Here is a 22,385-nt window from a genome sequence, read left to right on the forward strand (position 1 = left end):
GTCCCTACTGGTGTGTTATCTTCACATGGTGAACTCTAAAGAGACGTTTTTCTTGATAGGGAAAGTGGAGGGAAGAGGTGGGAAGGCCCTATTTGAGCGTCCTGGTTTTGTCTGGAAAATATGAGGTAGAGAAGTACCCTTTATTCTTAGGGAGGTTACATTGTTTCACTATGGTTTTGGGAAGGTTAAGGGATGGGTTTTGAAATAACAAAATAATAAATACCATAACCCGGCATGTGTATGGCAGTTACCCTACACACCTGAGTGTAGGTGTTCCATTAAAAAATGCAATAAAGATTATGTGGCTGTTGAAGGATCACATGATCTGGTGATGTTCTGGGGAACTGAGAAATGTCTAGGGAGATTCTGAAGATATACATTTCTTCGCTGTTTGGCTCGTCTGGTATGAAAGGAATGTAGTTTCTGTTTTGCAGGACGAAGACCAGTTAGGGGATTATTATTCATTCTCAAGTTTGAAAGCAATAGTTTAAAATTAGTTTATTGGTCATAGGGGAGCTGGGTCACCAAACAATATTTATGCAAGAACAGTAAAAATAAATACCTTCAGTGTACAAAATGATGTGTCCTGAGACAGGCTTCTAAGCTAATGTCACTGTTCCATTGTTTTTCTATTACAGATATGTCTTCTCCTACAATGAAGAAACCTGAAAAGCCTTTGTTTAGTCCTACTTCTCCCCAGGATTCTTCACCAAGACTGAGCACTTTTCCCCAGCATCATCACCCAGGAATCCCAGGAGTTGCACACAGTGGTGAGGGTTACGGAGGAGGAAGAAAGACCTCCCTATTCATTTGGGCTGTTCTCCTTTCCTACAATCAGATTGTCATGTGTTTTTGCAGACTTTCTTAGAGACCTAATCGCATTTATAATACTGATGAGGGTAGACATGGAACAGGTTGGGGTATCCTTGCAGGAATGCTCATTAAATTCAGTTCAGGTAGTCTGACTGCTGCAAGTCACTGGAAAGGATTTAGGATTAACCAATGAATAAAATAAGCTGTAAACTGCATGAAGAAACTGATGGAGGAAAAATCCTCTCTGTCTTTCCTCCATCCACCTACATCCCTTTTTATTATTGTTGCTGTGACTGTGTTGTATTTAAATACCAGAATAGGTAGGATTTAATACACAAGAGAAGTCACAATCGTGTTCACTATGTGACACAATGAAATAAGTACCAGTGCTTCTTCTGAATACTCTGTCTAAAGAGGTAGAATCCTGATAAATATTTTTCAACACCTGTTTTCTGAAATCCATAGGAAATCCATAATAAAACTTCACTTAAAGTGTGAAGGAGACACTTGAAATGTGACGGTATGCATGTTATCTTGAGGGTTTATCAGGAATGACAGTGAAATTCCAGCATCATGGTCTGTTTAATTTTAGAGGTGAGAGTGACCCTGATTCTTCAGATGAGAACATGGTCCTTGGAAGTCTCCCCTCCGCAGCTCATCACATCTCCTTACAAACTGCATATAAAGGGATTCATTTCTTGAGCAAAGTTGGGTGACTAGAGGAGTAAAACAGATTTGAGGACTCTTTCTGCTTTTCTTTAACATGCAGTGCTGCTTTGAGAAGTTTCTGTTTTGTGATTTCTCCATGATTTCATGTTCCTTTCTTTCAATTCATGTGTAAGGATGATTTTCCCCTTAACATTCACTTACTTTATTATGAAAGTGAGCCTGGACTCACTCTGGTCTCTATAAGGTTTCCACTATCAGCAAATACTCAAGCACATAGAAATGATGGATGAAATGGAAGGGATAGATTTCTGTTCACTTGTGTTTGTTTTGCACAGCTCCCACGTCAGAGCAGTAACTAATGTTTTTTGATTGAACTGAACTGGTGGGGCTGTGATTAAAATGAGCCTGTCACAAAAGAAGCTTCCATAATTATGTTTGGCCCTATACTTATGCATAGATCTTTACATTTGCTGTAGTGTATAATTTTTAGATATATGAATCTGAGTGACAGTCATAACCTAATTTGTTGATGAGCTATTTACTTGCTAGGAAACCTGATTTCTATCTGTGTAGCCTGTTCTATTATGCCAGTGAGCAATGTTTTTGAGATTTGCAAGGTTTTGATTACCATGTACAGCAATTTTGGAACATCCCTACTGTTGTTTTTAATTGGGCAAACTATGACTTGGTCCTAGCTCAAAAATAGCAAGTCATTTAAAAATTAAGCTGAAAAAACCCAAAGATATGAGAGGTGGTCCAGAAAAGCAGTGTTGGTGTGCTTGTGCTGATACAGTGTAGAACTGTGAGCAGTTTATAAAATACCTTGCTTATACAGACCTGATTTTGTACCCTCCCTCTAATGAAAATGAAAACACTGTTGTCTTCTCTATTTCCATTGAACTCAGTAGCTCCTTTTTAATATGTTGCCAAGTAGGTGCCCTCTAGTAAGGGTGGAAAGCGGGTTGTTGTGCAGTGTGATAGAGGAACACTCTCCACTTCCAGCCGGATGACTGGGCAGCAGCAGGACATGCTGTACATTCCTTCCACTGTGAAAACATTGCTGTTTGTTTAGACATTACATATAGTCTATAGATAGAGAAGTGTGTGTTTGTAGGGGCTGGGAAGAAAAAGAATGCAAAGAAAAATATGTACAGGGTAGATATTTTTTGTTTGTCAGAGATATTTTTATTGGATGGGTTGGTTTCCCAGGCCCTGAAGTTGAATGTTGATTAGTATTTTCACAAAGGTCAGCTAATATTCATGGCATTATTGATGAGTAGTTACTAGCCCATCCCCACATGAGGCAAGTAGAGTGCAATGCAGTGAGGAATCACTAACTGTTTCTTAGGACTTGGTGACTTTGCTCTCCTCTGCTGGAGTGCTGTGGATAAAAGTGTAGGTTTTATTTATTGAGTAAAATATTTGTTTTCTTTATTTGGGCTCCAGATGGGAAAACTGTATAATTGAAATGTCTTTTATGCTGCAGAATGATTACTGTCTAAAGAAAAAGTGAAAAAATATGATGGCATAACCTGCAAAACCAATCCAAGATACAGTATTTATGAATTTGAAACAGTAGCACTTTCCATTGCCTGGGATAATGTAGAGGGAGGACACGTAAGTTTTTCTGTAAAGATGCCATGAAGCAGGAGTGCAGTGTACTGATTTATAACTGACTTTTTATTTTTCTTGCTGTAACACAGAGGTGAAGAATTTTAGAAGAAACAAGATGCGAAGTAATTTTAATTTTATTTTATCTTCTCCAGTCATCTCAACTAGAACTCCACCTCCACCTTCACCATTGCCATTTCCAGCACAAGCTATTCTCCCTCCTGCCCCATCTAGCTACTTCTCTCATCCAACGATCAGATATCCTCCCCACCTGAATCCTCAGGATACTCTGAAGAATTATGTACCTTCTTACGACCCGTCCAGCCCGCAGACTAGCCAGGTACTGTAAAACAATGTGAACCCTCCAGAAGAAATCCTGTGAGGAATGTATGTTTACCAGGGTGTCTAAACCAATATCTCACTAGTTCTGGTCTTAGAGCAAGCTGGGAGCTGTCATATAAGCAAGCCAGTGACTTTTCCTGTTCAGCGTGGTTGAATAAAGGGTGCAGGTTAGTCATATCCACTCGCTGTTCCTCTGTCAAGCATAAGAAAAATACTTGTACTGAACAACCCAGCAGCACTAACAGGGCAGGTCTCAGTCCTGCACCCCTCCTGCAGGCTGGGCACCTCTGTGGCCACGCAGGGCCACCGGAGATGAACCTCCTGCTGCAGGATTGAACAAGGAGTGTGCTGATACATACACGTGCATGTATGCACATGCACAGACATACAAGTATATTTATAGACCAACAATGAAAATAAACTCTGGCAAGGTAATGCTTGCCCTGTTTCATAGGCACCTACAATTTGTTTGCACAGATGCAAAGACATTACTGTAATGAGCACAGCACAGACCCACAAAATCATTTTTTCTTCCTTTTGTAGAGAACATGCAGTAACAGATGAGTTCCTGGCTGCTACACTGATTCAGAATTGTGTCTGATATGGGAAATGAACATGGTTTTCATTAGTGAAGTAATTTGTGAAGGACTTGTGTGCAAAACTGCTTTCCATGATAGCATCAGCACATAGCGTTAGCATGTGATCTGCACTACAGGATAAACTGCAGTTGAGACTTGGTCTGACAATACTTGGAATATTTCCAGTGTCAATGTAATGTAATCTTTGCTGCTCAGGCTGTTTTTTATTTTTGATGCCTTGTCTGAAAGACTCCTGTGGAGTCCTGTACCTTGTGCTTTAGCACATTTTTTGGAAGAGCCTTGGGAATGTAAACTGAAGAGACCACGGTCAGGTGTTCCTGCTCCTAAGAGTTAGGTTCCTGTGGAAGGACTGTCTTATCAGGGATGAAGGGATTGCTGTGACAGTATTTTGGTTTGGGCTTTGTTTTGTTTTGTTTTTTCACCAATAATGACATGCCTTTCAGCGTGTGTTTCAGGCACAACTTGAGACTGAATCAAACTTTCTGTGTTGAATAACAGACACAGGCCCTCTGGGCTGTTCAGAAGGTCATTGTGGCTATTGTCCCCAGGGAATAATGCTCCGGTCCAGCTGCATGACTTTCTACATATCTAAAAAAAAGTGGGTCCATAAAATCAAAATTTACTTTGAAGGGAGAAATCCTAACTATGAGATTTTTGTTGGTGACAATATTAATGCAAATTAAACAAAAAAGTGAAAATGAAGTATGTTGGCTTTAGAATACAAATTGCTATCTGTGCGTGGATTAAAAGTCTTTCAGTCCCATATAGCATTTTTGCTGAGACTCAGCTGGGAATGTTGCATGCAGGACCTGATTTTAATTTGTGTAAAATTTCCATGAATAACAAAGTCTAATTAAGACATCCATTAAAAGTCCTTAACGTTAATTCAGTGCGGAAAATCTTAGAGTTCTATTGGATTTTTTTTTTTTTTAAACTGATGTCTTAATTAGGCACTATTAAGGGAAAAATTATGCAAATTAAAATCAGGCCCTTTCTGTTATGCATTTCTTTAATTATTCAGTGCTTGTTTTACTTACATTTTGATTTCTTATATATATTAAAAGAGCAGATTAGGTGATAATCTCTGGATTGTTCAGTGTTCTGCTTTGGATCATTGCTTAAAAAATACAACATCTAAATGAAGTATCTGACTTTCTTTAAGACAGTTGACAAATGCGCTGTCTTGTGATTTTAACACTGGGGAGTATATTAATTGAGCAGGACAAGTGCTTTCAACTCTTTGCCCAACAAGAGTCTTACTCACTTCTCTTGTCTTACTCTCTCCCCTTATCTGTGGTTGAAAGATTAATCTTTAGACCTCAAAAGATAAAATTTTACTCTGCTGATTTTTTTCAGAGTAGTAGCAAACTGAAAACATGTCCTATTCTTGTGTTGTGGCACCATAGGGAATAACAGGCTAAACTGGCCTCAATTTACTACTTTCATCACCTTTCATAACCTTTATATTAGGGTAACATTCTTCATTTCATTTGATGTTTGATTAGTTCCTGAGAAGAGGTGATGGGGTTAAACAACAAGTATGGGATTCCAGGCATCTGCACCAGCTATTCTCTGCTATTTATTTTCATTAATCACTATTATTAGTGGAATCTCTTTTAAATTTAATTCTTTAAAGTTCACCTCTGAGATATGCTATACATCAGGAGTTGCATGCCCAGTCATATTATCTCTAAATAGAACAGTTAAAGGATGGCTGTACAAAAAGTAAAACTGCAAGAATAATTTTTTGCTTAGGAAAAGAAGAAGCAGCCATCTGTGACGTTTCAGTGACAAAAGGGAATTGTTCTGATACAATGGCATGCTTTGAGCCAAACCAGTTTTTCTTTTCTAAATAAAACATGAATTTTTATTCAAACAAATTTAATAATTATAAAATGCAAAACTGCATCTGTAGGAATACCACATCAAATTTAATTATACTTTCCCACCTCAAAACATATTCATTTGGATTTCAAAAGGAGAACTATGATGATAGTTTTAATTTCAGCTTTAGAAATAGAAAGGATGGATACCCTGACAGCATTTACCTAAAATGAACTGTTCCTCCCCAACATCTTTCAGTAATATGCTAATTTAGATTGTTACGACAAGCAACTGAGATGCCTTGTACTCCCCACAGCAATTTTGAGATTAATTACATTACTGCTGCCCTGATTATAGTGAGACAGTCATGCTATTCAATGGAACACTTTAAGTAAAATTAGTTTAAAGATATAGAGCTCCCATAGGTTTCCACGGTGGGAAGCAGTGGGCAATTTTCTTGACATAATGTTAAATACTCCAAATTATGTGTGATGAACAGTCAGGAAGTTCAAACAGGCCCTTTGGCTGCAGTGAAAAATGATTCAACAATGGATGAGCCTCAACAAAAGAGAGCCGTGGCTGTTGGTTTCATGCATATCTGCTTTTTAGCCCCTGTTCAATCTGGAGAATAAATAAACAAATGTACTGAACAGAAATAGATCTTGTTAGATATAGAGCTGGACTTGCCTCCAACTGGTAGTCTAAAAAGTTCCCAAGGTTTTGAGAACTGCTGTACTTTCCACTAATTAAGTAATTTTGCTGAGCCCTTTTTAGTATACTTATTTCATTGCTTTTCTTCTTAGCTAGGCACGCATGTTACTGGATGAGATTGTGTGTATGTGTATGTAACCGTAATATGATGGGGTGCTGATCTCTCCAGAGTTAAACTGATACTGGTCATTCATTTTAAGTTTCAGCAAAAAAGAATAGATTGGTATGCGTCTAATCCACCTACAGTGTTTATCCATCTACAATGTATTGACGTTTTCAAAGCTATCACAAATTTTGAACATGTATTTCCTTTTTGAATGATTCCAGATGGGTAAATCTTTTAATCTTGGAAGTTATTACCTCCTCTGTATATAGGTACACGTGCGCGCGCACACACACACACATACACACAAATCAGTGCACACACTTGAAACACATTAATAATTGAGAGTGTATGAATCAATGTACAGTATCAAAATCAGACTTCCAGTGAGCCTGAACAAATCACCAAGCATGACAACACTTGTGTGGCTGAAGTCAAAACCAAAAGCTCCAAACTTAATGCCCCATCAAGTTAAATGGACTAAGGTGTGCTGAATCACAGAAGAAGGGTCAGCAATTGTAATGAAGGAAACAATGGTAAAGCAAACAGTTAAGGTGAATGCTGCTGAAGAACATCCTGGCATCCGTGAGAAACTTTTTTTCTGACTGAACCAAGTAAACAGAAGTAGATAATCTTGCAAGCCCTTTGAGTTTGGATTATGAAGGGCACAGATTACAGGTAACCTTAAATAAATTTTTGTGATGTTTTTGATGAAATACGCTGTTTTCAGTGGCATGGTAAAACTGCCGCCAATTTGGGAGAGTTAAGTATTGGACCCTTTTCTTCTTACAATAAATGGCTTACACTTGTTACATGCTACAGTCCAAGTGAACTGCTGTCCACATATTGACTAAAATTCCTGGGGCTGTTAAAATGTACTTCGTTGTAATGTGGGCTAGTGTGCAGCTTTATCTTTTTAATGGTTTTATCTTTGAAGACAGAAATATGTGAACTGCTTGAGAAGAGCTGCTTCTGGAAGCTGGTGAGGCCACTTAATTTCCTCTCATAATTGATTGGGGTATTCAGGTTTTTGTTCAATGAAAGATAGGCACACTCTTCAGGAATGCCAGGCAGATGCTTTGTCATTCTTCAATACAATAACTGCAGTCATTTAGCAATGACGAGTGAATCTTGTGAGGCTCTGTTTGGGCTGGTCAAAGGGTTTCCTGTTGGTTCGTGGGAGAATACTAGCAGAATAAGCTGACACAAGCGATATGTGTCCATGCGGTTTCTTCGGTATAGCTACTGCCTTTATTTGTTGTCATTTAATAGTTTTCAGCTTCTTGGGCAAGTCTTTCCTTGTAATTTATTAAGAAATTACTGAAGATTAAATATGGCAATGTGCTGGTTTTGATTGTAATTGGGAGGCAGAGAGAGTACTAGCTTAACTGTGTCTACTGACAAGGCATTTAAAGATTTAATTGCAGTTGTAAATGATTACTTTGTATTTAGTTTGCTCATTTTTAGTTTATTAAATGCATAGTTATAAGTCTCCAGAGTGCACCAAATTCCATTTAACCCAAAGATATCTTTTGAACATTTATCTACAAAGAGATTTCCTTTCCCATGTTATGTAACACAGACTTACCCCGTTGTTAAGGCAAATATAAAAGGAAAGCTGGGTGTTTCCTTGTGTTCTACCTGTGACAAATAATTCAGATTTTGGGAGCTCACAGGTAAGATTGTGATTCAGGATAGAGGACTTTTTGTCTAGAATGTCTTATGATATCTGTGTCTGAACATGGGTTGCTGAAGCTCTGTAGTTGCTCTCAGTTTCAGCAGCATTAAATCAAGAGGAAAATGTTTTCTCAAGTGGCTAAGACTCAGAGCTTTATAAATCAAAGTCAACACCTTGATTTCTCTCAGAAAGTAGTACAGAAGTGATGTTGCCAGCTAAGACTGGCAACAACTTGTTTTTTCTAAAGCTAGTTCCTCAAGCAGACAGGTAGCTGCGTCACACCACCTGAAGTTTTTGTGTGGCATCTCTCAGTGAGGTCTGTGTAAGATGTGCTGTAGCAATGAGTTACTTGGGTTGTAAGGGTATGGAAGCTAGTGAGATTCATCCTCATGAAAATGGTAAGGGGCACTATAAAAAGGCAAAGTACATTTCTGTTGCTACCACAGTGTCCAATATCAGAAAGGAAATCTGTATAGCCTTACTTCTTGTTAAACAAATGTTTTATGGAGCCCACCAGGTTCAACTGGAGGAGGAACTGCCCTACAGCACCTTCTACAGTCTCACTAGCAGTGCACTAATAATACCATTCCCTTATGTTTAGCAGAGACTCAAAGGCACTGTGTTATATTACTCAGAGGATAGGTAATAACTTGAGGATATGTCTTCTGCACATTTGATGAAACTGCTTCCTGTACCATTGAGCTGTCTCCAGTGGGAGACTAACATGCCCACTGGATGTTCACAGGTGATGTAGCATTAGAGTGCCCTAGGCAAAAGCTCTACTGAGGTAAAAGGTTGGGTTTGTGTCATATAAAAACAACAACAACAACAAAAACCCAAAAGGGAGAGTTAGAAAAAGAAGATACTTCTTCCAGTTTCTTTTACTTGTAGATTTTCTGAAGCACCCATCACCCTCTGTGGATATCACAGAGCACAATGTCATGGACTCAAAGACAGAACTTATCAGCTATGATCTCCAGGTTCATAGATGTGTCTAGTAGACAACTGTTAAGATATTTGGTACATGAGCAGAGGACCAAAATGTGCAGAACTGCATCTTCTACAGGTTCATCAACAAATAATTCAATCAATGGTCTCAAAATTACACTGCCATAGGGTTTTGCAGTGTTGTTCTTTACCATAATATTTGAACTTTTCCATTATAAGGGCCTGGAACTGTTGAGAAGAAATGGGTGACAGATTGTTTACAAACACACTGAATGCAGTTTGACTAAACTGCACTCAGTGATTGATCACTTGGCTGTAGTAGGATAACATTCTTGGGAAACAGAGTTTCTATTGAAAAACCTGTGTTTTGACATACAAATATATTGTTCTCCAAGTATAGTGGTTAGCTGGAATAATGTAATTTTTATTAAGCCCTGAAATTTCTTTCTGAAATACCTAGCACAGTATCATATGCAGCTGTATCTAAGACATGCACAGGATTAAGATGATTTCTGGCCTTTGTTGATTATTTCTTTGAAGATGCTTTGTATTTAAGTTTCCAAGGAAAATTGGAATAACTTTATTTGGAATTTGGAATTATAATTACAATTATTTTGTAAAAAAGATATGTGCAAATCTAAATATAAAATATATTTTATCATTTAAGCCACTCAATAGTTTATGTCAATTGTTTAATAAGTATGTCAAATTTCTGTTATGTTTGGATATCTCTTCTGTAGATGTTAGTGTTGCCATTTCACTATGACATCAGAAAGATTTTTTTAATGCTGGAAGTAGTGAGCTATATGACAAAACACTGTCCTAAAATATAACTGAAGACCTAAGGTGTAAATGTGCTGATATTTGGGCAAATATGTGAACAGAAGTCTGAGAGGAGTTTAATTAGTTACTGATTATGTTAGTAAAATGCCAGCAGGGAAAACAGATATAGTGAATCCTGATTTTAAGAAAATCCATATTCATACCTGTTACAAGTTTCTGTTCAAACTTCATACCTAAGGATTAACTGAAAGTGTGCACAGTGCACAGAATCAGACATTAATAGTCTGACAATCTGAGTTATGTTACAGCTATGACAGTGAATACAACTCATCTGTGGCTTTGGGCACATGAATGGATTAATCTGTGGCAATTCAAGATGGTGTGAATTAAAAAGCTCGAAAATGTAACACAGATCTGAAAATCAAATTAGCCTCCAATCCAACAATAGAAAAATGTATACCTGCATAAATTGGGGCTAAATTTGCCAGACCTTCATTGTGTTTGCTTCTTTCCCTCGCCCATTTTCAAATGCACAGCTTGTTTATCTAACACAGCTGCTTCCGTGCAATTTGCTTGAGGTTTATGCCTCAGGCATCATCTCTCTGTTTGTGAATCCATCGCACAGACATATTGATGCCCTAGTTGATGGTAACAGTTGATTTTTAAACTGTAAAGCATTTGACTGTAAGAATCTCTTCAGGGAAAACTCAAACTAGAAACTAGAACTTGTTTTAAATAAGGACAAAATGAATTCATATTAAATTATGTGCTATAAATATTTGCACTTGTAATTCAAGTGGATACTGTCTAAATAGATATGTAGTTTCAATGCTAAAATATCTTTTGACATAACTGCAAAAGTTGAAAGGAGAACAGGTCACAGAATCTATTTCCAGCAGCCAGTTGTCAACAAGATTATGAATTGACAACTTCAGAGGACTATTTCTGACCAGAAGGTTGCCTTCTTTGCACTGAAAACTTAAAGCAGGACAGAGAACTTGAGAGAGAGAACGCCAGTGTTCTTGAGCTTGTACTGCTATCAGATACCATGGTCTGGAATTTAGACCTTTATTTCAAAAGCTTTTAGTTTTGTGCTTGCAAAGATAACCATAGAAGTGTGAATTGATTGTGTAAACCAATGCAGCAATGTCACTGTCAATCTGAAGATAGGCCTAAGCATTAACTCTGAGACAATTACCTGATCTGTTTAATTAGGACTACTTTATGATCTTAAGCTGCAAACTAATTATGATAACATAAATATCAGTTTTGTTAGCTGCTTCACTGTTGTTCACTGCATGCAAGAAAGACAAGTATGGTGGTTTCAGGAAGGTTTCTTATGAGTGACATTCATGTAATAGAATTTGGGAGAATGTGAGACTGCTTTTCATAAACTCTGTTTTCAAATGTAGCACATCTAGGAAAACCACTAAGTTTTAAGAAAATTTTATGTGTACCATTTCACATGACAAGCTGTGTCAAAGGGAGGACCTTAGTTCACATGTAAAAGACAGCTAGGATTGTTGAAGAAGAATTATATATTATATATACCTGGTAGGTATGTGCTTACCTACAACTGAGGTTAGTTAAAAATATAAATACAGAAAACTTTCAGTATGGGGGGAGAAGTTAGGGTCTTAGACATGGTACACCAAGCTCTGTCTTGTGTGTACTTATCCCTTCTTGTGCTATCTTGTTTGCCGAGCAATAACACCTGAACAGTTATTGCAATATACAGTACTTGACATTACTGCAAAATTTTAAAACAAATGTTATGTTACAAATGTGAAAACAGCTTGAAAAAGGAAAGGAATAGATGTTAAAGGTTACAAAAATAAAAGCAGAATAAATTATAAAGTGCAGCCAGAAGATACGTGGGGAAATGTGCCAATATGCAATAAAATTGTTAAGAGGCAGGTAACTAGGTTATAATTGCATTTGAAATCTCATGTGCAGTCAGAGTCTGAAATGTTGGAACCATAAGAATTAAACTTATTGAAGTAATGAGTTTTCTCTTTTCTTAGTTTGGAGGTTTTATTTTTATGTCTAGAAGTTGCAGACCTCAGTTCCGTTGTATTGTGTCTGCATGCGGTTTTATACGCAGGACAGATATGGAACAATGCCTACCATTTAAGATGACATTAAAAAAAAGAAAAGAAATAGAAATGTAGACACTTGGTGAGGTCACAAACCACATCCACTAAAATCACTAGCAAACTCCCCATGGATTTCAACAAGGACAGGATTTCACCCTCAATTTGGATGAAGTGGGGAGATGTACTGCACTGCTGTTATGTATCACACAGGGAAAAACATGGTTCATATGAGAATGGGATATAAGTATATTCTTTGTCTTATAACTCAGTTTGCTCATTTGGACCATATGCACAAGGACTAAGCTGAAGCCTGTGTGAGCCGTTGCATTCCTGTTGACCTGGGATCACTAGGGAACAGTAGAAGGTCATACATTGCTGTAAATTGTCCTGGTCTCCAGCTGTGTCCTAATTAATTCGAGTCTGGCTTTGGAGACAGAGCTGCTTTTGGAAGCTGATGACACTCTCTGTTTTAATCCATAAACTCCATGGAATCTTCTTTCTTCGTTTTTAGTAAAAGTTGGTCATTTAGATCAGGGATTCTCAGTTGGTTTTGTGCTATGTTACCACACCACATGAGCTAAGGCTCCTAAGGCAGCCCTGTGGTCACAGGTCAGTGACTCCATCTAGGAGCCACCAGACACAACTGGGAGGTGGTAGTCCCTCCAGCAGGCTGTGGGGACAGCTGGGCTGCCAGGGGAGGAGAGGGGGCTTGCCTCTGCAGCAGGCTCCCCAGAAACATACTGAAAATCCAGTCCAACATAGCAAGCAGGTCTTACTGACAAGAATTTCGGTGTTTAAGGAAAAGTTTATCATAAGGCCCACCTTATATTTCTGACAGTTTTCCCCACAAATGCTTCAAACTGTGTTGTGGCTCCCTTAGCTATGACAGAGCCTGTTTTATTGCAACATCGAGATGTCTCGAGTTGAACTGTGTACAACTCGCAACTAGCGAGTAAGGGTACTTGCTTCTAAGTTTTGGAGCGTCTTGGGTCATTTGTATGGGGAATTTATTTTAGGCAATTCTTAGAGATTTTCTGAATTTATGTTAGTTAAAATTTTCATTTTATTCTAAGGCAGGTGGAGTCAGATTTCTGGTCACCAAGACACCTGGCTTTAGAGGCAGGCGGGCCTTTAAAATAGAACCCACAAAATAAAATTCCTTAAACCACTGCTAAGATAGATCTCAAAGAAAGTGGGCTTATTGACACATACTTAGTATATGACTTTGCTGTAATATAAAGATGTGATTTATATTGTTGTGGAAAGACCTTTGTAATTACTGAGTGAGTTCCGCACTTATGACCCATTGGTCATGTAAGCATGCAAGCAGATGCTCAGTAAACTTTGAGGCCACATTATTCTATAGAAATTGTCTTGTATATATTCTGCCACATCTTATTTTCATTTCAATTACACATAATAAGGGAGATCTATCTAACTAATTAAGTGAATAAAATTTAATGTTGTGTGCCAGTGATTTGGGGAAATTGTGTTACTTGTGAAAGTATTGTCATTCCTTTGAATCCATGCTGCCTTCTTATTCTGAAGCTACTTTGACAGCTGACACTTATTCCTGTTACTAAACTCCTAGTAGTAACTTCTCAGCTCGCGCAACTAGGAAAATGAATTAAAAAGTGGTAAATACCACCTAAATTGCAAGATCCTGGTATTCCATGGCCCTCCTGTCCCCATCCCCACTCCAACACCCCCCCAAACATACAGTTATGTTTAGGGGGTGACTTTTTTTTCATTTAGAGGGGTAGTTTGTGGGCCACTTCTCATTAGTATACATTTTTACTGTTATTTTTCATTGTAAGTCTTGTGATTTTAGAGAGGGAAATAGTCTGCTAACCGCCCGATGTTCCTATGAATCCAAGATTGGCCTTCATTTGCACTTATATTTTCTAGTGTTTTCTTCTAGCTTAGTTTTAGATGCCCTAAAGAACAAGACTCTCCCTTGGGGGCATTTGCAATGTCTAGTAGATCATACTGCCAGGAAGTTTCTCCTGTTATTAATTTTAAATTTCCTCCTTCTCAATTTCATTCCATTACCCCGAGTTTATACTTCCTGTACTTTCCAAATAATTCCTTCCTCTTCTGTGTGTTTATACTCTGCACATACTTGAAGTAATTGTCTCAGCGCAGTTATGATTTCATTACCATAGTCATGCTTACCTCTTTTAACCTTTCCTTGTGTCAGTTAAATCGGGTCCTTTATCAGTCCATTTCTTTACTCTGAGTTATCTCAAATTTGACAGGATCATTCTAATAATAAGATTCCCAGTAGTTTTTGCTTTGTGTGGCTGTATTTTAAAATACCTATGATTCACAGAACACACAATCAGACAAAAGTTATCAGCCACTGTTGAAAAAACTATTTACTACTTGCTTATTTTTACTGCAAGTTATTTACTGTTGGAATATTTACATGCAGAAAGTCTAAGGCATGTTTAAGCATTGGATAAACATATACATTTACCAGTGAACATTGCCAAATTCAGATGTGCCTATATGCAGACAGTAGCATATTACCTTGATGACCTGTACCATAAGGTCATATGCAGACTGCCTTTTGTATCTATGAAAGAAGTGTCTTTGTTTATTATGCTCTTGACTTGCAAAGTTCCCATTATTAAACACTTCTGTGTTTTTGGTAGGTGGCTTTTGGCCAGATATTATGACGTACACATTATAGTGCATCGTATCCTAACCCTCTTTCCCACTCCCAAACATGTGAATTATTAGTTAGCTTTCCAGTATGCGTAATCTCTCTGGACAGCTGTGGTCAAGTCTTGGTTATGCTCCAAGCCACAGTGGTATGGCATGTGAAAACAGAGGTTTTGCATCGTTCATTTGCTCTTAATACTTCATACCCAATACAGGGCCTATGCTTGGTCAGTTTAATCCTGCTATTGTGGGATTCACTGTGCTTCACAGACACTGTGTGTACAGCAAATATATTTTGAAACAATCTGATGCATGCTGCATCCAGAAAAAAAAGTTTACCAAAAAGTACTGCTATTTAAGCATGTACTACCTATCTAAGGAGGGATCTGCCTGCTGAAAATACCATATAGAAATTCATAGCTTTGTTAGAATGGTGCATTCCAGCGTGCAGGTACTACAGTACATCTGAATGTACATCATTTCAGAATGATGGACATTCTGAAAAACCCTAAGATAGGTGGGTAGGTTCCTTAAACGCAATGTGTATGTTTCACAAGGCATTCTTTTGGTTTTGTTTTGTAGCCTAACAGCAGTGGTCAAGTAGTAGGGAAAGTGCCTGGCCATTTTACTCCAGTTTTGGCACCCTCTCCCCATCACAGTGCGGTGCGACCTGTGACCCTGACCATGACAGATACTAAACCCATCACTACATCCACTGAAGGTGAGGCATCTTCACCTACAGCAACCAGTAAGTATTTCTTTAGGAAACAAAAAATGTCAATTGAAGATTCGATATGATATCAAATTGAGGCCAGAAAAAGGCGCCTTTTCCTACTATTTGACCAAGTGGATGCTCATCATTTTACATGGAGAGCAAACGTGATCTGACTGCAAAGCTTTTCCTCTCCAAATTTCAACAAATGCATCATGTTACATGAACCAAAGCTTGTGACATGACAACCAAAATGAAAGGGAAAAGCCTGCATATTTGACCACTATTCAAGAAAAAGAAACCGTAGTTGTTCATCTAAGGTGGACATTGTTAAGACATTGAGAAGCAAGCACACCCAGACGGCAAGGTTTTGCAATGGCCCTCAGATGGAATTCCAAACAGAGATTGGATAATTTGCTCCTCAATGAGCTTTCCTACAGAAATCAAGCCTTGTTACAACGCATACTGAATCTGAGCTATGACAATTGCATGTTGATATAGGTTGTGTCATTTTTAGCAAAAAACCCTCATGTGGCAAAAGAAAACTTTAATTCCTTGTTATTGTTGTGATGGATTGTAGATCCACTGTTCTTTTAAAAAAAAAACACCAACAAACAAACCCTAACTTTAATGTTTTAAGCTCTTTATTACTATATAGGACCATATTATTTATCCTATTACCTTCAATGGAATTGCAGTTTTGGAAATAAGAGCAAAGATGTTACTATGTATAGGGTAATTTCTTCTTTTACAAATACTCATCTTATGCTCAGTGAAGCAGAATTTTGCTTTTTAACTACTTTCTGCGAGACACTTCCAAACATACGCTTTGGAAGAAAACTTACCAGTCTTTAAAAATATTAATCTCTTTAGGGTCTATAACATTAAAATGACTTGCTTTAGACCTGTTTAGTATTTGAACTGTGAATCCAGTCCCTAATTTTTGGTCTGTCATTAGGGAGACCATAAACTGTATGTTTCTTAGGTGTTAAACTACTTTAAATCTTTTCATTAGAATGTGAAACAGAGATAAGACTCAAATGCATAGGAGTGGCTGAGATGTAAAGGAGGAAAACTAGTTATGCCTTTATTATGAAAGAATAGTAGTAACTTTTGGACAAATTCTTGTTTAAGTATAAACAAATAATTATATGCATAGGTTTATGGAAGTATTTTAGCTGTTCTTTTAGTATAGCAAAAGTTTTGTTAAAAGGCGGTAGAGTGTGTATCCTCCCAGGTAGGTTTTGGTACCGTTCTTGCACCTTTTAAGAAGAGTTAGTTTCAGCAGCAAACAAGAAGCTGTTGCTCTGACTTTTGGTCTAGATTAGAAAACAGAGAAAACTGAGTTCGTGTATAGTTTCAAGTACTCATGATTCCATTCTGCTTCCTGTTTGACATGATTGTGCCTGGCCTAAATAGCTGTCTCAGATGAGGTCAGGGTTTCTAATACAAATGGCAAAAAGAACAAATACAATGTCAGAACTGTGTTGGGATGTTTTCTAGTAATCTGACCATATTATTCATCATAAGGAAAGCAAACCTAATCTGTTCATTGTCCTACTACCAGGGGAAAAATTTGGATTATATTTTCAAATTAAGTTGGCACCCAGTTTCTTGTGCAATTCAGTGGAACTTGGGTACCTGATTCCCTGTGACCCATAGAACATCTCAGCTTAGATATTTGAAATAAGGCCTCCTTATGCATCCACAGCAGTGTGCAGGTAACTTCTTGCCTAAATATCCAATGTCTGTCACTACAGCATGTAAATAATAATAAAAAAAACCCTATGTACAAATTTGATTTGAATGTGCTGGTTCTGGATATGAGATAGCATATAAATGCTACGTGTCCAGAGTGTTATGGTTTTCAGAGCAGTGCAGTAGTCTATCTGCTTGGTAAAGCCTTTTGAAACTGGATTGGTAACTGTAAGAGCAAAAAAGTGAAGGAACATAACTTGTTGATGAAGAAAATAGCAAAAAATGAGGGATCATGTCCTGCTGATATATAAATTATATATGAATACATATAAACTGTATTATCAGTCATAATAGACCTTCCACACAGAGTGCTAATGTTAACTTAATGAGAAAATCAAGACTAAATGTGTTTTAAGGCATAGTTTTACTTTTATTTGCAATAACTGATTGATTGGTTCAAAATATATAGAGAGACATATATAAAACATATGCTTGGCCAACAAGTTATCATTATTATTCAATCTGATGAGAATAAACCAGCAAATGATTAGCACTGCTTTTTTATTTTGAAGTGCAATAGCAGAATTGTTGTGAATGAGAAAGAACAGCAGGCTTTGATAATATTTGGGAGACCCTGTGGCCTCCACCATAATTTCCTTCTAATAACTGATTAATTTTTATGACAGTTTTTCAGTAAAGCCTGTTTACTGTATAAAGCCTTTAAAAAAAAAAAAAAAAGGATTTCATTTGCTTGTATTTGCTGGGTGACTTTAATACTAACAGGCCAATTCAGTAAGTACTCCCATGAGCTCCTCACTGGCATCCTTGTGTATGTCTGTTCAATTTTAGTAGTTTTGCTTTGTCTGCCAGCAAGTTTCCAGGTTGTGATGCTGCAAGTTGCAGTGAGGGTATCTCCACACTGGGAAGTGGAGTGAGACCACCTACCTCATTTCATAAGTGCCACCAAAAACCATGAGAGGGTAATGGCTTTTAGGGATTACTGACAGAAACCAGACAGTAGTGTGACCTACAGGTGAAGGATCCACATCCTGTAACTAATCCCAACATCACCTAGCATTCCCTTTCTCCTCAGAAATGGATTTATTTAATCTTCTGCAGCAGACAGCAGGAGACTTCCTTAAAATGTCCCTCAGGGAAAGTGTTTCCTGATGCATAGGGGAGTTGAATATCTAATATTATATTGCACAGTAAAAATCAGCTCCCTTCTTATGAAAATGCTAATCAGATTACATCCTGTTTCCAAAGGCCTGTAAAGATTCATTTCATGTCACATAAGTAAACTGAACTTTTGATTCCAATTTTTGTTCCTTCACAGTTTTGCTATGGGCTTTCACAGCAGTAAGGATAGTAAGTGTGCAATAATATTTTCTCTCAACATTGTTATCTCAGTGATTTCACTGGTGTCTTAGATTGGTGTAATGAAAATGAAAATCCGGCTTGTGATTCCTTCAAATACATACTTTATTTAATCACTTAAAAATTTAAAAAATATATTAATCAGAGGAACTTTTATTTAACAAGAGACATCATTATGATTCACACATGCAGCTTCCATTGAAGTTTATAGGAATTTACATGCCTTTCCAAATTTGGTCCAATTTTTCTTTTGCATTCTGTTAAAGTTTAAATAAAGGAAAACCACAGACACATCCTATATATTGCAAAATCATAACTCTGGATCTCTCATATTTGTACTGTACCTGTACAGGGTAATAGTTATGATAGGTTGGTATTTTTATCAATCTGTTTTGTTCTTCCTTAATCAGCCTACACAGCCTCAGGCACATCCCAAGCCAATCGATATGTGGGACTAAGCCCAAGAGACCCATCCTTCCTACACCAGCAACAGGTGGGCAAGTTTCGCATAGGTATAATGATATAGAGAAGCTTTTGCGATATTACCTTCCTACGTGTTGCCACGGTTATCTTGGATTAGACTGGGATCCTAAGGGTTTTAGTGTTTGCCATCTGAAGATGAAGCTTATCCAAAACAAAACTGAACCCTTTAAGAAAGATCAATTTAGCACATGCTTTATTTCTTAGATCTGTGCCATCTTAAGGAACTTCTAAGCGTATTTCTTTCAATTATTTTATTTTTCAAGAGCTCATACATGTAAACTTTAATAGGATTTTAGGAAAGATAATGAGGTGTATAAGGAATAAATATTCATTTCAAAATCAGTTTAAAAAATGAGCAAAATTTCCAAAGCAAAAACTCCAACTTATTTTTTTTCAAGCTATTTTTTCCCCCTAGATGTTTAGGCCTACATTTCTTCATTTTAATTCTGGAAGATGAGTTACAAAGCCAAATCCTCAATGCAACACATCATCATTTCTAGTTTAATAGGTTTAAAATGGTCTGCTGATTTCAAACGTGATAAAACCACAGTTTTGTTCTAGTTCCTTACATCATTTATGTTTCAAGTAGCATTTTAAATTTCACATCTCATTAATGCTGTAAATTTAATGCAAATGAAGTGTTTACCCAAACTGTGAAAATATAAAGCCGAGATTAATGATGACTTACAAACAAATTAGCTGCAGTCAGTAGCAAGGCCATGCATATACAGAAATGTTACATTGCTAGTAACGGGAATAAATTCAGACCCTTTAGAACTTTAACATATTTTATGACATGTGTTTGTGTTGCTCATAGATCTTAAAGGTAGAGGACTTTGAAATTAACAGCATGTAAAATAGTATAAGGAAAAAAGTTGAATGTCGCAGTAAGAAAAGGGCTGTTAAACAGTCCTTGGTATTTATTGTACTGTATTTTTTTCTCAGGCTTGGGTTCCTGTTGACAGTTGGTACACATGCCTGATTCATTTCTCAGTAAAACCTACCTGTTCTGTGTTTGCTGAGATATAGTGAGATGAAGTGTGCTTCATCTGGAACAACCTATCCCTACCCAATCCCAGGGCAAGGTGGCAGTATGTCTGTTTTAAAGGTCACCACATGCAGAGTTCAGAGAAAATCATAAAGATGGTCGTTTATTCAAGATAGTTGATGCTTTGCCAACTTTTTTTTAACCAGTGAGACCTAAATGGAAACATCTGTACACTTTTATGAAAATACCAAATGACAATTAGTGGTTTTGCCAACCATTCATTTTTCAGTAAATTTTCTGGTGTATTGCTTTTTTTTTAACCTCTCAAAGATTGTGTTATGAAATGTGCTATATTTACTATAACACTCTTCTTTTTAAAAGATATACAGTTTATGTTTATTGTATTTTAAAACACACACAACACCTCTCTTTTTAAACACAGTGCATGTAATTTCTAGATTTCATGTGAAGTTTTACATAGTATACTTTGAAAATTCTCTGACATACAGTTAATTTGGGGGTGCGTAATAAATTTTTTTTCACTACATGTTTTTAGACACAATTTTTTTCTGCAAATTTGTTACTGCTTAAGCCCACTCCACCTTCTTCCAAGTTCATTGAAAGAGTTACAAACTTCTTGTCACATGCCAGAAGGTAGTGGCAGCATGCTTGATTTTCTCTTGGCTGAGTTTATGACGTGTAAATCATATATTGCTTATTTCATGTATCTTCTATATATTTTTGGCTTTGTGTAGATTTGGAGATTTCAGCAGTGTAATAGGAACATAAAAGCGAGAGGGATCTCGAGGGTCATCACAGTCTTTGGTGTTTACATGCACTGTGTCTTATACTCCCTTTCATGGTAAAACATGTGGCCAGATGGCTTAAGGGGAAGGGGAAAATAAATTAGGTCTCATATACACTTCATAAACAGAAAAATTCTTCAATGCCACTGTGTGAAACCAATGTTCTCCCTTCTAAAGTATATTGCTTCATAGTCTCTTTATATTAATTCAAAAGCATCAGCTGGCAACCAGTGAGTTGTATAGTAAATTTAAAAATTGTGTCTTGGTTTCATCTTTGCTGTGAATTCTCTATTCTTTTCTAACTTGAGCAATGGATATAAGTGTATGCTTTCCTGAGTGTGTTTGCAGGGCGGGGTGCATGTGTGGATGCTCACACATATAAATATGTACAAAATTAGGGTATATTATGTGCTGCTGGAAACATTTGAAAGAACAAAATACTTTAACAACAAAGCTTTTCAGATGGATAAATCAGAATATATAATGTGTGTATATTTAAGTTTCTAATTAATTAGTTACCTTCACTCACTTAAATCCTAAAGGCCTCTTATATGTTTATTACCCAGAAAGTGAGGTAGAGCACCGAGATTGTCAAAACAGCTTTAATAGAGCAAAGGTTATCCTTTGGTAAGGCAGAAATGAGATTGATTTACTATGTCCCTTCATTACTTTACAACAATTTAAAGGAGACTACTCTTGTGGCAGATTTTAAATGCATTTGTTTTAAAGCAGCCCATGATGAATGAAACAAAAAATCAAGGGGTATATGAAATAAAGGCAATCAATCATTTTGTATTAGTGGAGAGAAATTCTAAATTAGAAAGCCACTGGTTTTAGTTCCAGAGAGGTCTTTTAAACATTCACCATACCCTGTAATGCACATTGACCCCTCAAGAATAAATATTGTCACCGGTACATTTTTTACTTCATTGGAGAAGTCTTTATGAAGATTTATTCTCTCTGGTTATGAGAAATATTGGCATGTACTGTTGAGTCCTTTTTGCTGTTGTTAAAAAGAACCATTTTGTAGCCTGTTTAAATTACAGTAAGCACAATAAATTTAAAAGTTACACATGCATTTTGCAACACACACTTATATAGCATCTTTTGACAAAATGATAGTTTACTAGAACTTCCAGTAAAAAATTTATAGCATGACCTACCTGGAATACTCACATTTAGACGGGAAGCACTGAATAAAACTTTGAAAGACGGTGCATAATAGCACCAATGGGGACAGTTTATTTGCTTTTACTGATCTGGATACTGTGAAAAATATGCTGTTACATGCATTACTTAGCATGCTACGTTGATAGTTAGGAAGACAAGGTTCTAATGAGGAATTATAATAACTATGTAGTCTACTTTCTGCTGGAGTTGCTGGTGGGTCTTCCTGTTACCTGCCTGGAAATGCCAGGTATTTCTATGCTGTGACATGAATAGTTACAAAACATATCTCTTGCTACAGTGGCATCTA

General features: G+C 37.0%; 1 protein-coding gene across 7 annotated transcripts in view; it reads left to right on the forward strand.

Annotated features, from left to right (window-relative positions):
* NFIB (nuclear factor I B) overlaps positions 1–22,385 on the forward strand; it is a 350,785-nt gene that overhangs the window by 304,990 nt on the left and 23,410 nt on the right. For 4 of the 7 annotated variants that reach the window (XM_030005678.2, XM_030005680.2, XM_030005679.2 and 1 more), the window contains 4 exons: positions 639–770; positions 3,249–3,433; positions 15,427–15,592; positions 19,042–19,124. In XM_030005678.2, coding sequence (XP_029861538.1) covers positions 639–770; positions 3,249–3,433; positions 15,427–15,592; positions 19,042–19,124 — 566 coding nt within the window. The remainder of the gene's footprint in view (positions 1–638; positions 771–3,248; positions 3,434–15,426; positions 15,593–19,041; positions 19,125–22,385) is intronic. The other 3 variants (XM_030005683.2, XM_030005685.2, XM_030005681.2) reach the window with 2 other exon arrangements.

This window comes from Aquila chrysaetos, chromosome Z (genome assembly GCF_900496995.4).
Source record: "Aquila chrysaetos chrysaetos chromosome Z, bAquChr1.4, whole genome shotgun sequence".
NCBI classification, from domain to species: domain Eukaryota; kingdom Metazoa; phylum Chordata; class Aves; order Accipitriformes; family Accipitridae; genus Aquila; species Aquila chrysaetos.